Source organism: Salvelinus alpinus, chromosome 1, assembly GCF_045679555.1.
Source record: "Salvelinus alpinus chromosome 1, SLU_Salpinus.1, whole genome shotgun sequence".
In the NCBI taxonomy this organism is placed as follows: Eukaryota; Metazoa; Chordata; class Actinopteri; order Salmoniformes; family Salmonidae; genus Salvelinus; species Salvelinus alpinus.
Window position 1 is genome coordinate 43,000,257 of NC_092086.1, and position 16,450 is coordinate 43,016,706.

General features: G+C 43.9%; 1 protein-coding gene across 4 annotated transcripts; it reads right to left on the reverse strand.

Annotated features, from left to right (window-relative positions):
• Positions 1-108: 108 nt before the first annotated feature.
• Positions 109-10,399, reverse strand: LOC139534576 (activating transcription factor 7-interacting protein 1-like). 4 transcript variants are annotated; one of them, XM_071334113.1, is made up of 13 exons: positions 10,115-10,399; positions 7,164-7,317; positions 6,446-7,066; positions 5,825-6,021; positions 5,456-5,584; positions 5,268-5,342; positions 5,072-5,142; positions 4,612-4,793; positions 3,661-4,479; positions 3,418-3,537; positions 3,176-3,295; positions 3,022-3,089; positions 109-2,043 (listed from the first exon to the last, which is right to left on the reverse strand). In XM_071334113.1, exons 2-13 carry the CDS (start codon positions 7,195-7,197, stop codon positions 1,555-1,557), a joined length of 2,925 nt encoding a protein of 974 aa, XP_071190214.1. In that variant the 5' UTR covers positions 7,198-7,317; positions 10,115-10,399; the 3' UTR covers positions 109-1,554. The 4 variants fall into 4 exon arrangements, with proteins under 4 accessions (XP_071190214.1, XP_071190037.1, XP_071190127.1 ...); XM_071333936.1 differs by having other exon boundaries at positions 5,825-6,018; positions 6,446-7,317; XM_071334026.1 differs by having other exon boundaries at positions 3,418-3,510; positions 6,446-7,317.
• Between the last annotated feature and the right edge of the window lie 6,051 nt (positions 10,400-16,450).

A 16,450-nucleotide genomic window follows, 5' to 3' on the forward strand; every position in this document is an offset into this window, starting at 1 on the left:
AGTGGAGGAGGAGGGGTGCCTTTCCAATAAATGTCTAGGAACTGGTGTTAGTGTGAATAAAACTGATAAGGGACTAGCTCCCCCTAGAGTCAAGTATCAATATACCAGTATAGTTTACAAACATTTTAATGAAAGATTACAATAGTCTGAATATTTCTTGGTACTTAACCTTTCTGTTGTCAGGTCCAATGCATTTATTGACCTGCTTCTAACCAGCCATTAATACATGTCCCTATCAGACAGAACATAAAACGATCAGCAGACAGTGTGAATTACATGGGGCCCAGGAGGGTCTCAGACCCCTGAATGAGACATGAGTCCCCCTAAATGCAACAAAGTCAAACTTTGGGGTGGGGGGCGGGGTCTCTAAATAATACTAATTTAACAATTCTACTATTTCTTTAAAATGCAATTTGTACTGCTAGAGGTAAATATTAAAATAAAAGCATATTCCAAATTAAACGAACACCGCCGGTCATGGTTTAAAAAATATATATATCCACGTGGCTGCACTTGTCAACCCGGGACAGTCCCATCTCCCAGCCCCCTTTCAGGCGTCACAACTTCTCTTTCTACAAAAAAGGTCCTTTTGTCAAAGACGCATCAATAAATTCAGGCTACAAAAGTGTAGACCTAATGAAAATCACAGAATGTCATTACACTTTTTGGTGTTTCGTAACGGGTGTCTCTTTCCATTCATCAAATGTTAGGATGCTGGAATTATTTTGGAGTAGACGAACATGCGCAGGTAGCCTACTTTTTGAAGTTATTTGTTTGACAATATGAAAACATCATGACTGGTTTTGTTCATGCCAAATTAAAAAGGTTAAAAAAACTATATTAAATTACATCCATAAAAAAAAAGGTGTCACAGGAGGCCCTAGATCATGTATAATTTAACTGTAGAACTTGTCCTTCACAGTAGCAGAAATTGAGCAGGAGGAAGAGAGATCGCATAGGCTTTAGCAGGCTCATTTCTCATGAGACGCAGAACTACTGTGTATTACCATATAATAGCATGGTCATTCTGCCCTTCATAGTATGTTCTTTCAGTTAGACTGACAATTGCAATGAAAAGTTTGAGTTTTCAAATACCTTCAGGAAACTAGAAGGAGAAGAATACTTTGTCCATAATCGTTCAGAAACGGGACCAGGCCATTTCAGGTTTGATTTTCAAATCCTCTCGTCCTGTGTCAAAGATACCATTTTGGTACAATGCTGCTCCCATGTGGTCAAACACACGGCAGGCAGACAGTGGTCACATGGGGCCAACCGATTTCACCAAGATGGGCAACAACATTTTCCAGTAACATTCCAAAGATAAGTCACTCTTGTAAACACCTGGGCTCAAATATGATTTGAGTGAACAATTCTGATAAAACAAATACCAAACACATTAATTTGAAAATAGAGCAATTAGTTTTGCCAGAAGCTTTACTGAACTTTTCACTTTGGCTAGCTTAGTAACCCGGAAAAAAAAAATCTACAGAATCAACATTTCTCCTCTTGTTTTAACTTGACACAATACATTTTAACTTAAATCTTAGCGTGTGGTTAAATTGGAGCTTTCGGTGAAGGGGACGTTAAGACATCAGTGCACTGAGGCGCACAGAATGGTCCAAAGCGGCCAAACACGTCCCTGGCACGGACTGCAAAGTAGTACTTGGAGCCAGAGACAAACTGTGTGAGTGTACAGGCCATGGGCAAAGCCAAGGCCTTCACCTCCCCTATCTTCTTCCAGAGTAGGGGAGGTGTGCTGGGGCCAGAGTGTTCCTGGTGGTAGGCGTATAGGTGGTAGCTGTCCACGGCAGCACAGCTCCTGTCTACCTCAGTCACAGACCAGGAGAGCACGATGCCGTCATTCTGGCTTGGAACCCGGGTTATTTTGAGCAGAGGCTGCTGTGGAGGGCTGGTGCTGGCCGCTTCTAGGGGCAGGCTGATAGTTTGAGGTGTGACAGGCAAGGGGGGAAGGGGAGAGGGCTGGGGGCAAGGTGTAGAAGATGAAGTGGATGTTGCTGAGGCAACACTTTTAGATGGGGAGCCCTGAAAGATTAATTTGATCAAAATGTTATAACTTTCACTCAGCCTTTCACATCCATTTAGTAGGTTTACTCTCTTTGGTTGATATGTACATTTTATTCCAATTGGAAAACATTCTGGAACATGCAGTATTCCATGGCTGCATTCCAAACACTTAAGACACACCCTCTCCCCTCAGCCCTCAAATTAAGTGGACACTTCTGATGACGTAACATGACGTCTGATGAGTTGACACTTGCAGGGCAAGGGGCGACGGAAGAAGGAATTCATTTTAAATGGCCCGCTCTTGCCCGGAAATGTGTCACTCGGGCATCTCACGGTTGTTTTCAGTCATCATGGAACCACTGGTAGCTGTTGTGTGTGTGCCTTATATGCGCTACAGTCAATTATGATTGCATTTCATATCTTGGCTAGAAGACAACGCCTCCGCAGACATCGAATGTTAGCCATCCTACATTATCAGATACATCGAAAACTACAATGCATAAGTGTGATGTCAGGGAAAGTTGTGCGCAAGCTATCATTTCCAAAAGCTAACCAAACAAAAACATCATTACTTTTATGATAAGTGTTTGAGCCGTGATGTGAAATTAGTAGCATTTCTACCATTTCTAACTTATTTACATTTGTTTTTACTTACACTTGTATGTTGACTCTCCATATTAATGTTGGTTTTAAGTTTAGGCTGACTTTCTTAGCGGATTTACAATCAAAGCAAATTGAATTATGGGGCGTTTCAGGCCCCGGAGTGAACATAATTGTACACTTGCAAACTTGATCAAAAACAAGGGGTGAGGGGCTTACGTTGCCAACTTCCCTTGCTTGGCTAATCATTTGAACCGACGACAAAGACGGCCGCGGGTATTCCCCCAATTGCATAAGGCGAGGGTAAGTGGAGGAGGGTGTGTCTTTTATGAGTTTGAAACGCAGCACACGTATTGAAAGACAGTTGCTCTGCTTTCAAATATTTGGTAGTCTCACCTGCAGGGGGCGACGATAAACGGCGTGTGGAGATCCAACAGCTGAAGTCTGACCAAGAGATGACCTCACTGAAACAATAAATAAAGAGAAAAACAATCTGGGTATTCTACTGTCAACATAACCACAGACAGTGTTGGCACAAGACACCACCTACCGGCCTGTGTTCCGACTGAAGTGGAGGTGGCGGTTTGCTGTGTGGCTGTTGTTCGCTGACCCGCTGTTGAAGGCGAGGGTGAGGCCTTCAAAGCAATCGGAGCCTTCAGCACTCCAGTAACTGCACACAACACATGGGGACAACTTTGAGAGATGTACAACTCACTGCACGTCTGGCCTCTATAATATCATAAAATACTGCTCACCAAAAGGAAGCGGGAGGGAAAGGAATATCAATCTTACCTAGAACATCATCATCCTCCTCCTCCTCCTCCTCCTCCTCTGTCAGGTCTATGAATGCTTCTGATTTGGCAGGGTGAGATGCCTGTGTGGAGTCTGAAGGAGGGTTTGTAGATTTACTACCTACATAGGAGAGTGTAGGAAAACAGCTTCTCAGTTAGAATGACACTGAGAATCCGGGCAAAACAAACTATTTACATGTACTCTTCCAAGATAACAAGCCAAACTTCTGAGGTGTAAGCTAACCTGTTTTCGCAGGCACCTGTGGTACAGGGGCAGCTAGTCGTGCTGAGGCAGCTAGTTGCGCTGGGGCAGCTGGTCGCACAGAGGGTTGAGTGCCTGTGGTGGCTGGCATTGAGAATCTTGGTAAGGATGAAGTTGAAGTGGAGTTCGCCACAGATACAAGCCGAATGGACTCACAGACGGAGACAGACACACCGGAGCTGGGCCTGCTGACTGTCCCAGTGGCTCCAGGGTGGGAGACATTGGGTGTGGCACAGAGTTTGGTTGTGGCCCTGCATGTGGGTGTGGTTATGGTTGTGGCCCTGGATGTGGTTATGGTTGTGGCCCTGGGTGTGGTTGTGGCCCTGGGTGTGGCCCTGGGTGTGGTCCTGGGTGTGGGTGTGGTTACGGTTGTGGCCCAGCATGTGGGTGTGGTTATGGTTGTGGCCCTGGTTATGGGTGTGGTCATGTGGGACGTTGTGGCAGCTGGTGTGTCAGTCGGTGTAGTCGTGGTTGTGGCAGCGGAATGAGACAAGAGGGCGGATGCAGAGGGGGGCTTGGGAGCAGCAGGGGTGTAGGGAGTAGTCCTCTGCAGGAGGAAGGCAGTGGTGGGTGTCACGGTGGAACTCGTCATGGCGGGAAATGCGCACACTGGGATTAGCTGGGAGTTGGTTGGGTTGGTAAGGATGGCTGTCCCTCCACCAGGCAGCTGTATGAGGAATGACTGGAGAGGGAAGGCGGACGGGCCTGGTGTTGGGGTAACACAGGTGCTCAGCATCAAGGTTTGGGATGTGGGTTGAGATCCGGCTGAGGCTGTGGAAGAGGGGGAAGGTAGCAAGGAGGCTTGTGGAGGAGAAAGAAATGGAGATTTAAAAAAGAAGAGACCGTATACAATAATAATATCAGTTGGTTAAAGAAAACACACAGATTAAGATAAAGAGAAACCTGCCAACAGACTAACTCCCTCCTGCTCACCTGTGGGTACAGGAGTAGGGGTTTGACAGCCCTGATCATTACGTACAGGAGTAGGGGTTTGACAGCCCTGATCATTACGTACAGGAGTAGGGGTTTGACAGCCCTGATCATTACGTACAGGAGTAGGGGTTTGACAGCCCTGATCATTACGCTTTGGATCCGGTGGGTTGTTCCCCATTGTTCTGTTTACAAGGAGAGGAAATGATTACAGGCAGAGGATTCAGGAAGCTGATCAAAAGGCTGCTCAGTGGAGAATGATGGTGAACACAAACATAAGTGGATGCTGAGAGATGCAGTATGACATCACTGTACATCCAATCAATTGCTTTTATCCCAAATAACTCAATGATAAATTGAATCTTCGTTGTCAATGCACCCATTTCTTTGGGTTACCCTCTGGTGAAATGTTTTTCCTCTGATTACTTGAGACACGCTGCTACACTTCAAACCATTGACTTACCTCAGGCCGAGAACTGCTGATCCTGCTGGGGTGGTTGCTGTGGCAGAAGTAGAGGTAGGTGGCAACAGTACCTGATGAATATAGGGAAGAGCACTTTGTATAGAGTTCCAATGGTACCACCAATCTTTCAAAAAAGCAAGTTCCCTCTGAAATCACAGTCATCATTGAAAGATCAATTGCCTCCATTTTCACTCACCTCTGGAGGTTTCTTGGCATTCTCCCTGGCCTGGATGGCAGTTCCAACTTTCTTAGAAAGTCGGGCAATCTTTGCCTGAAAGGGCACACGTGGCGCATGGATTTGCTTGTCTAATGGGCAATACATTCCAATGTCTTTATCCTAGATTACCCTGTTTGTGTTTTATTTATCATCTTTTGACAACTGACCTGCAGGCTCTTGAGTGCACTCGGGTGTTTTTCTATTTTGTCCAGTCTGTCTCTGAGCCCCTGAAGACTCATGTCAAATAGTGTGAGCTGCAGAACACACAACTGCTCCTCAACAAGCTGCTGCACCACCTACAGAGGATAGGGATTTTAATGGGTAAGTGAGGAAAAAAGATGTAAGGTTATTGTATTTGTTTAACCTTAAAACCGGGCCAGAGATTGTTTTATAAATAACACCCAAAACACGAGAAGGTATCTTAAATAGCCAGAAATATGCCATGCAACTCAGGATTACATGACTACAACTTGGGAAATGAGATGTTTTATTTAATTATTTAATTTAAATAAACCACATCTCAATTGAGGACCAACCTTCTTTAGCTTGTGTTGCCTTTCAGCGCTCCCACTGATCTTCAGCTCCACATGAGCCTCCAGCTCTTCACAGTCTACTCTGGGCCTCTTGTTATGCCTCTCCACCACTTCCAAGTCTCTTTCTCCCTGTTTTTCACCACCATCCTCTGAGTCTCCAGACAAGGATCGTTTCTTCTGTAGAGCAGCACCCTCCTCTTCTTGTTTAGAGAGAACACAACACATTATAATATCATCCAACTATCAAAACACCGCTATAATCGAAGCCAACATCTTGAAAAAAAAATATTGCCGCTAGCCAACAGGCCAGTTGAAGTCAGAAATATGACAAATTCATGCAACCTAGCTAACATCTGGGGCAACAGGTAGCCTAGTGGTTAGAGCATTGGTCTAGTAACCGAAAGGTGGCAAGATCGAATCCCCGAGCTGACAAGGTAAAACAATCTGTCGTTCTGCCCCTGAACAAGGCAGTTAACCCACTGTTCCTAGGCGTCATTGAAAATAAGAATTAGTTCTTAACTGACTTGCCTAGTTAAATAAAGGTTAAATAAATAAACATACGAACTAAACTTGACATAATCACTTTGGTGCTTTAGTTGGGATTGGAAAAGACTATAAGATTACCTTCATCAATCTGAAGGGGTGTCGGTGATGAAGGGGACGGAGAGTCAACTGGAGCACCACTTACAAATTGTTCTGGCTTCTTCATGTTAACCTCAACTTTTTCTACCCCTCCTTCACTTTTCCTCTGTTCCTCATCTTTTTCCTCCTCTTCCTCATTGCTCTCATCCTGGACATCATCATCTTCACTAAGCACCAGGAATCCTGGCCTGACCTCCTGGTCTGACTCTGCCGTGTATGACGGGGAGAGTGAAGGGGAAGAGACAGACTCTACAGCCGTGTTGGAGGACAGGAGGAGGGAGGTGGCAGGGTTCAATATGGGCACTGTGTCCTGAGTGGTACCTGGTACCAGGTCTACTTCCATACCATCAACCTGTCTCTCCCTTACTGCTTCTGTTTTCTCTGAACTCACAGGAGAGGAAACGATAACATCCTCCTTGGAATTTCTATCCCCCTTCATCAGTCCATTCACTTTGTCTTCTACCTCGAGGCTGGGTAATGTAGACTCCTTGTCCCCCTCTCCTTCCTGAACATCTTTTACATCAGAGTGTATGTTCTGTGATGAAGAAACCAGTAATTCAGAGGCTGTTGGTTCCTCAGAGGTCTCAGTGGTTAGGGATGTGGCTGTCAGGGAGGAAGGGGCATGAGTGGTGGTATGTGTAGTTCCATGTATTTCTTTATCTACTTCCATAGACACATCTTCACAGTGCTTCCCATTTACCATTGCTGGCTGAGGTGGGGATGGGAAAGAACATGGAGAGGAAAGAGTGGTGTGAAGGGATTTCAGTTGCTGTCGATCGCTGACTTTCATAGTCTTTTTTGCTCTGAAGATTTTCCTCAGGGGTTCCTCTGCAACAGCAACATCCATGCTTGACCTGAAAGGTGGTAGAGATAAGAGAGCAAAAGAATGTCAATCATGTACAATTCTGTTTTACTCTACTTAATTGCATTTCAATGCTTTTGATTCATGCAAATGAAAAACTGAATCATTTTCATTAATCTCTTCATTAATGAAGTGTATTAAATTCAAATAGAAGTGGGGTCACTGACTTTCCTGTACACACTATTGTTGAAGTCCAAGATAGGACACACCCACAATCATGCAGCTCCTCCTCCTCTTTACACCCTGTCAACTCTGATTGGTAGAGTGCAAAGCCTGCCAGGCAACTCAAGCAGGCGATTCAGTGATGGGTTTTAAATATCTGGCCCCGGTGGGAGGTGTTTGCACCGGGTGAAAAGCGATTGCATTTGTTTAGGAAGCGGGCTGCCTCCTGGGCGTGAGCCAGGTGCCCTGCTCTGGCCGACGGCGGCTCAAAACAAAAAAAGTGGGTTAAGCAGGTGGAGTAATGAGTAGGATTCTGTTTTCACATGCAATTTTTTAAACGCTTTATCCGCCTTCCAAATGAAAGCTAGTTTGACAATTCTGACATATTTTATGCAAAAGGGATGTTTCTGAATGATGCACCATGCTGCTATGTTGACAGCATGAGTTTACAGCCCAGATTACTGTTCCATTTGAGAAGGGTGCTCCTCCCTCACTGCTTTTGACCTTTCATGTCACCTAGCAGCATTCACAGAGGCTGCTAGTTTCTCCAAGCCTGCAGGCAGCAGGGTGGAGAGAAGGAAGGATACAAGAACCCTACTCTTCACTTGCAATAGCCAACCTAGCCTGGAAACCTGACGTTGAATTTCATTGAAGCACAAGATAAATACATGTACGCATGCATACTTGCCAGGCTCATGCTTACGTGGTTCTGTGCATGCTTCAGGTTACAAATCTGAACACTACCAGCACTTTGAAAAGAGGATTGAATTATGATTTCCTGTGGATAATGTCTCACATTCCTACCTGCAAACAGACCAACCACACAGACAAACAGTAAAGTTAAAATACTATTTTATTCAACATTCTGGCTTGTAGAGGTTGTGAGAGGAAACTTTCCTGATCCAAACACTAATTTATGCCCAACGTAGAATTCCATTAAAAAAAACATCAGGTTTCCAGGCTATAGTCAACTACGCGGTAAGTCCTGCTTATACTTACTACTGCCTCATCAAAATAGGAATGAAAACAAATCAAACAATCAAGGTGCCTTGCATAGTGCCATGCCATCTTAGCCATGTGATCTTGACAAATTTAGGACAGCTCTTAAAGCCAGTAAGATTTTCAGGTTTTTAAAGCAATAAAATAAACCCCATTGAGTTGGAAGAATCTGTAATGACATTAGTACAAGTTTTCAAATCATCTTTGAAAAAGTAATGTTTCCCTCAAGGAATGTCATTCCTTAAAACTGCCCATCATATAAATCCAGTACTACCTGCAGCTGAAAATGTAATGCGACGCATTTGCTCCATGTAAAGAGTTTCCATTTGGAAGGGTGGAGACTTTACTTGTCTCTAATATTTTTTCAGGAATTTCCCCCCAGAATCTAATTGAGCATTTGACACAATTAAGTAAGATTAGTTCTGGGATTCAGAGATTAGCTCCATGTGACCCCCCCTCTGACAGCATGGGCCTGAATTGACTTGTCAAACCCAAGGGTATGGGGTAATCCCCCTATGATAACATTCATGGGGATTCCCTTTGCAGTTGGATGAAATTCTATTTAGCCCAGTTAGATTACCCTGTGAAAGGAGGCAATTAAATGCACCTGTGGACACTCAGACTAAGTATCAACGGCTAGACTAAGTATCAAGGGCTAGACTAAGTATCAAGGGCTAGACTAAGTATCAAGGGCTAGACTAAGTATCAAGGGCTAGACTACGTATCAACGGCTAGACTAAGTACGACTTTTGATTTTAGTTTCCCAGTGAAAAAAGTCCAGTAGATACTATCAGTCTGCACACCTGGATTTAATTTCATACTAATTGATTACTGTTGATTTGTCGCACCAGGTGTTGGCTAAGTGAAGGAAGGTGTAGCCAACCTAGTCCTACAGTGTATGTCACAAAACAGAATCAATAAGTTAGCCAGGTAACTAACAAACTTTCAGATATAGCGGTTTGTTTTCTGGTTTATCAAAAGACCTAAAGTAAATGATAGATTATTGAGAATATTGAGTTGGTACTGTTTACATTTCAAGTAAATCTTTCTCAGTTAGCTGGCTAAGTCATTGATCCTGACATTACTTAGAGGGCCATGGAGTGCACAGGCTTTTGTTCCAGCCCAGAAATCACACGACACACTCCTGTGCCTCAAACAACTTGAAGTTGAGTATTGTGATATTTAAATTATGAAGTGGTATATTTCACACAATGGTTTGCTTTACACTGACAAAATATGATCTCTAATGGAACATGTATAAGAAGACTGGCTGTAGGAACATTGCCCTTGAAATCAAGACGTTCAGGATCTGATGGCTTGGACACATATTGATGGACAGTGGTGGCTGTGCTGGAGTAGATGGGTCTCATGGGACTGGGCACGGACTGTGGCAAAAGACACTCCAGCGGTAGAAAATGAAGAGGACTAAGTAAGTTAAGTATATTTCAGTCAAAATGTTGCGTTAACGGACCAACAATTGCTACATCAGTAAGGTATGTTGATGCCTTCAATGGCCTCACCAATACTTCACCACTTACATAAAATGATCCATTCAGTGAAGTTTACAGACTAAGATTAAAGTATATCTTAATGCAGTAACTCAATGTTAAACACATGAGGTCACTCACCCTTTACATCCAGTTTCAAAACAGGATCCTGTAGTGACCAGAACTTGCTAAGTGCTAAATTGAATCAACAAATGCTAACTTGCACAGTCATTTAACAACCTAACTTGACCTGTCTGCTTATCCTTATCCTGTCTGTTGTCACTGACTGGGAGTGAATCACAACCACTCAAAACCAGCACATTCTTAGTATGTTCTAAACTTCCCAGCCCACATTCGTATGTTCTAAACTCCACAGCTAGCCTATTCAGTCCGTCAATTCGCTCCCTCTCAAACAAAGCAGGAAGTGTGACGGGGGGGAGGGAAATCCAGACAGAGGAAGGCGGGGCTACCATCTTTGGAGAAACTGGGACCAGATTAAAATAAAGATACAGTGTATGTTCAATATTCAAGTTTAAAATTAGAAGTATCATTAAGATTCACATGTCTTATTTTTGTACTAAACCCACCCCTTAGGGCAGGTTTGTTTGAGTGTTGGTGTATAAATGAACAGAATTCCACAACAGAAAAGGGAAACAAAGGTGTTTCAAGGCACTTTCAATTGCACCATTCTTCATGAAAAGGAGTCATCTACTTTTTTTTAGCTACTCTCCTACTCTATACTCATCATACAAAACAGTCCCATCTCAATCCATCCCGCCTTGTGCTTCAGGCATTCTCTCTCCTCCTTAGCACAAAACATTATTATCCTGAATATTGTCCCCAGAATACTCATTACTATCTTGTGAGGAACTATACCCAGAGGGAAATAAACTAACACGATTCAAAACCATCTCATATTGCTTCTGTGTGTTTACTACTACTTTTTCTTACTGTTTGATTAGTATTAGAATATTTGTATGCATCCTATGTTTACTTTTCAATCGATAGTTTAACACAAATAAGCCTACATCAACAGCCTAGGTTCTGCAACCTCATTATGCATGTCAAGCTTTTCAGTCAGCCATTTTGGCAGCTGTCGAAGAAGAGTTTTTTTTAAATTTAATTATTGATTAAATTAAGTGTTCTAGCTAGGTATCCTGTCATTATGAATGAACGACTGTAGGCTAAAACAAATATCTTACACAGCAACAATCTCCACAACATTGGCTCAATTGAAATGACTTATCTTGGACATCAAGTGAGAATCATTTGTTTTTATTTGTCATACATTTTCTGCTCGTTGCCCATTCAAACATGGGCAACACAAGTAAGGGTTAGAGCAATTGAGATTCCAATAAAGTAGGCTATTGGCCAGACAGCTGGGTAGGGCCGGCTAGATGGCTGGATGGACAGGTTTTTAGAAATGTTTGCACATTTATTAAAAATAAATGTCTTATGTAAATAAGTATTCAGACTTTTGCTAAGAGACTTGAAATTGAGCTCAGGTGCGTCCTGTTTCCATTGATCATCCTTGAGATGTTTCTACAACTTAATTGGAGTCCACCTGTGGTAAATTCAATTGATTGGACATGATTTGAAAAGGCACACACCAGTCTATATAAGGTCCCACTGTTGACAGTGCATATCGGAGCAAAAACCAAGCCATGAGGTCAAAGGAATTGTGTCAAGGCACAGATCTGGGGAAGGGTACCAAAAAATGCCTGCAGCATTGAATGTCCCAAAGAACACAGTGGCCTCCATCATTCTTAAATGGAAGAAGTTTGGAACCACCAAGACTATTCCTAGAGATAGCCGCCTGGCCAAACTGAGCAATCGGGGGAGAAGGGCCTTGGTCAGGGAGGTGACCAAGAACCCGATGGTCACTCCGACAGAGCTCCAGAGTTCTTCTGTGGAGATGGTTGTCCTTCTGGAAGGTTCTCCCATTTCTGCAGCATTCCACCAATCAAGCCTTTATGGTAGAGTAGCCAGATGGAAGCCACTCCTCAGTAAAAGGCCCATGACAGCCTGCATGGAGTTTGCCAAAAGGTGCCTAAAGGACTTTTAGACCATGAGAAACGAGTCTCTGGTCTGATGAAACCAAGATTGAACTCTCTGGGCTGAATGTCAAGCGTCAGGTCTGAAGGAAACTGGCACCATTCCTACAGTGAAGCGTTGTGGTGGCAGCATCATGCTGTGGGTAGGTTTTTCAGCAGCAGAGACTGGGAGACTAGTCAGGATCGAGGGAAAGATGAACGGAGCAAAGTACAGAGATCCTTGATGAAAACCTGCTCCAGAGCACTCAGGACTTCAGACTGTGGTGAAGGTTCACCTTCCAACAGGACAATGACCCTAAGCACACAGCCAAGATGACGCAGGAGTGGCTTCAGGACATTTCTCTGAACATCTCTGGAGAGACCTGAAAATAGCTGTGCAGCGACGCTCCCCATCCAATCTGACATACCTGGAGAGGATCTGCAGAGAAGAATGGGAGAAATTCCCCAAATACAGGTGTGCCAAGCTTGTAGCGTCATACCTAAGAAGACTCGAGGCTGTAATCGCTGTCAAAAGTGCGTCAGCAAAGTACTGGGTAAAGGGTCTGAATACTTATGTAATTGGGATATTTCAGTTTTTATTTGTCATTATGGGGTATTGTGTGTAGATTGAGGGGGGGGGGGGGGATTAATCAATTTCAGAATAATGCTGTAATGTAACAAAATGTGGAAAAAGTCAAGGTGTCTTAATACTTTCCGAATGCACTATATATTCTCGGGATGGAATATTTGTAAAATACTGGGAAAATATTCAACCCTTATGGATAGGCTGACCAAAATAAATTTAGAAATCTATGTTATTCAATTATTGCACCCACACTGCTCGCAAGCGTCTGCGTTGCCAAGGGCTAAAATATAACTTTTATTTTTGACGCAGATCGCACTGCAAGTCCTGCCTCTCCCATCTCCTCATTGGTTTATAGAAGCAGGTACCCACGTGCCATCTCCTCACTGGTTATACCCACGTGGGTGATTGAAAGACGAACTGCGTTGCCAATCGGTGTAGTAATACAATGAAAGTTTAGATGCCAATCACCATCTAAGTTCAAAGATGAAAAAGCCTGGAAGGAGGAGAGATGACTAGAAATGATCCGGTTGACCGTTTTATGTGTGGATTAATTGTCGGAGTAGAGGACCTTGTGCATTTCAGGTAAAATAACAACTCAATGTTTATTTCCCAGGACAAGTTAGCTAGCAACAGCACGCTAACTAGCTAAATTGCCATAAATGTTTAATGCTTTTCGACCTGTTCCTATATTAATGTAATTGGTTCGAAGTTAGTTTTTATATTTTAACCTGTGTGTTGTGATCACGTTTGGTGTAGGGGGACAAAATTAATTGATGCACGATGGCGCACGATGGCACACGCGCGCAGCTGGTTTGGGTTCCGTGTTATGGAGACTAATTTTGTCTCTCAAACAGGTAGGCCTACCGCTTATTTACTGAATAGGAAGAAATGGGCTCTAACACAAAGACCTCTATAGCATTGATTATAGCCGTAGCGGTCTCAACTCTGGTCCTCGTCTTCATGCTCTCCTTTTCAAACTGAACAAGATATCAGTAGGCCTAGTCCACGTGCACAGATATTGAATTTTTTTAAACAATTGACTCACCTCCTGAAGTGCCACCATACACAGCACAGTCATTGATTGGCTAGGCAGTACAAAAGGGTTTACGTCAGCGAGAGCAGAGCAGGCCGGGGCTCTTGATTGGGAATGCCTAACCATTGTAGTGTTTAATGCAGTGTAGCCTAGTTTTACAGCCACCATCCCAGCAGTGCAAAAACTTAAAGGAGTACATTTTGATAGAAATATAACGTGCTTCTCCGAGCACGATCTTTGTATAGCCTAGGCCTGTAGGCTATGGATAGTTTTTTTTGAGACCACACTAGGCACACTTGATGTTGCTGCCCAGCAGAGATTAGGGGCATCATCGGGCACATTTATATTTAACCTTTATTCAATTAACTAGGCAAGTCAGTTAAGAATAAATTCTTATTTACAATGGCGGCCTACCACGGCTAAACCCGAACAACGCTGGGTCAATTGTGCGCCGCCCTACGGGACTCCCAATCACGGCCAGATGATACAGCCTGGATTCAAACCAGGGACTATAGTGATGCATCTTGCACTGAGATGCAGTGCCTTAGATCGCTGCACCACTCGGGAGCCCATGAGATACTATAATAAGAAACTAATTTTAGAACCCTGAGCAATATGACATTTAAATGATTACAAATTAGATGACCCTCCCCTGGACTAAATGTAAAAAATACTAAACCCTCCCGCTGACTGATATTGAAAAAGCATGACCCTCCCCCATTTTCCTCTGGGTAAATATTGCGTACATTTCGATCTCTCCCTTAGCTATAATTGTCCCCGACACGACTCGAACATACTGTATGTAGCTCAACCAGGCCTGCCTTGAGAACAGTCTTCGCACAGAGTTTCTGAACCCGGACGCACAACATAGTGAGACTTCTGGGAACGCTTGGGAAACAGACCAGGCAAGGGTTTGAAGTCAATGAGAGAAGTGAAAAATTAATCCTTAGTTGTTAATTTTCTGAATCTAAAGGCACAACCTAGATTTGAGGCAATGCTGAACATGTTATTACTACATTCTTGTGAAAGTGACAAACTGACACGTTTTCATTTTAGTCAAACAACTTTTTATTGAACGCCTGCCTTTGATTTGACGACGACCTGTTCCCATTCATTTTGCCATCTGGAATTTTAGAACTACTTCATATAAGGTATGTAAACTCAGCAAAAAAAGAAACGTCCTCTCACTGGCAACTGCGTTTATTTTCAGCAAACTTAACATGTGTAAATATTTGTATGAACATAACCAGATTCAACAACTGAGACATTAATTGAACAAGTTCCACAGACATGTGACTAACAGAAATGGAATAATGTTTTCCTGAACAAAGGGGGGGTCAAAATCAAAAGTAACAGTCAGTATCTGGTGTGGCCACCAGCTGCATTAAGTACTGCAGTGCATCTCCTCCTCATGGACTGCACCAGATTTGCCAGTTCTTGCTGTGAGATGTTACGTCACTCTTCCACCAAGGCACTTGCAAGTTCCCGGACATTTCTGGGGGGAATGGCCCTAGCCCTCACCCTCTGATCCGACAAGTTCCAAACGTGCTCAATGAGCTTGAGATCCGGGCTCTTCGCTGGCCATGGCAGAGCACTAACATTCCTGTCTTGCAGGAAACCACACACAGAAAGAGCAGTATGGCTGGTGCCATTGTCATGCTGGAGGGTCATGTCAGGATGAGCCTGCAGGAAGGGTACCACATGAGGGAGGAGGATATCTTCCCTGTAACGCACAGTGTTGAGATTGCCTGCAATGACAACAAGCTCAGTCCGATGATGCTGTGACCCACCGGCCCAGACCATGACGGACCCTCCACCTCCAAATCGATCCCGTTCCAGAGTACAGGCCTCGGTGTAGCGCTCATTTCTTCGACGATAAACGCGAATCTGACCAATACTCCATGTGAGACAAAACCACGACTCGTCAGTGAAGAGCGCTTTTTGCCAGTCCTGTCTGGTCCAGCGACGGTGGGTTTGTGCCCATAGGTGAGGTTGTTGCTGGTGATGTCTGGTGAGGACCTGCCTTACAACAGGCCTACAAGCCCTCAGTCCAGCCTCTCTCAGCCTATTGCGGACAGTCTGAGCACTGATGGAGGGATTGTGCGTTACTGGTGTAACTCGGGCAGTTGTTGTTGCCATCCTGTACCTGTCCCGCAGGTGTGATGTTCGGATGTACCGATCCTGTGCAGGTGTTGTTACACGTGGTCTGCCACTGCGAGGATGATCAGCTGTACGTCCTGTCTCCCTGTAGCGCTGTCTTAGGCGTCTCACAGTACGGACATTGCAATGTATTGCTCTGGCCACATCTGTAGTCCTCATGCCTCCTTGCAGCATGCCTAAGGCACATTCACGCAGATGAGAGCGGCATCTTTCTTTTGGTGTTTTTCAGTCAGTAGAAAGGCCTCTTTTAGTGTCCTAAGTTTTCATAACTGTGACCTTAATTGCCTACCGTCTGTAAGCTGTTAGTGTCTTAATGACCGTTCCACAGGTGCATGTTCATTAATTGTTTATGGTTCATTGAACAAGCATGGGAAACAGTGTTTACAACCCTTTACAATGAAGATCTGTGAAGTTATTTGGATTTTTATGAATTATCTTTGAAAGACGGTCCTGAAAAAGGGCCGTTTATTTTGTGTAGGCTTACCCTGGCGGGACATTTTGATAGCCATGTAATTCTCTCTAACAAGGTGAGTGTTCTCAATACAAATTCCTGCAGGAAGGCCCTGCATGTCATCTCTAGCTGACACTGCCAGTTACCGTTCACCAGGGCAATCAGAGACCATTGTAACCGAGAGACCTCCTGTGCCCAATCCATGAATTTGCAT

Excerpts from the sequence above, each read along its gene's own strand:
- LOC139534576 (XM_071333854.1), bottom strand. The coding sequence starts at position 7,310 with ATGGATGTTGCTGTTGCAGAGGAACCCCTGAGGAAAATCTTCAGAGCA. Across the intron at positions 5,585-5,824 it reads GGCAACACAAGCTAAAGAAG|GTGGTGCAGCAGCTTGTTGA; the intron begins GTTGGTCCTCAA and ends TATCCTCTGTAG. Across the intron at positions 5,143-5,267 it reads ATGCCAAGAAACCTCCAGAG|GTACTGTTGCCACCTACCTC; the intron begins GTGAGTGAAAAT and ends TATATTCATCAG.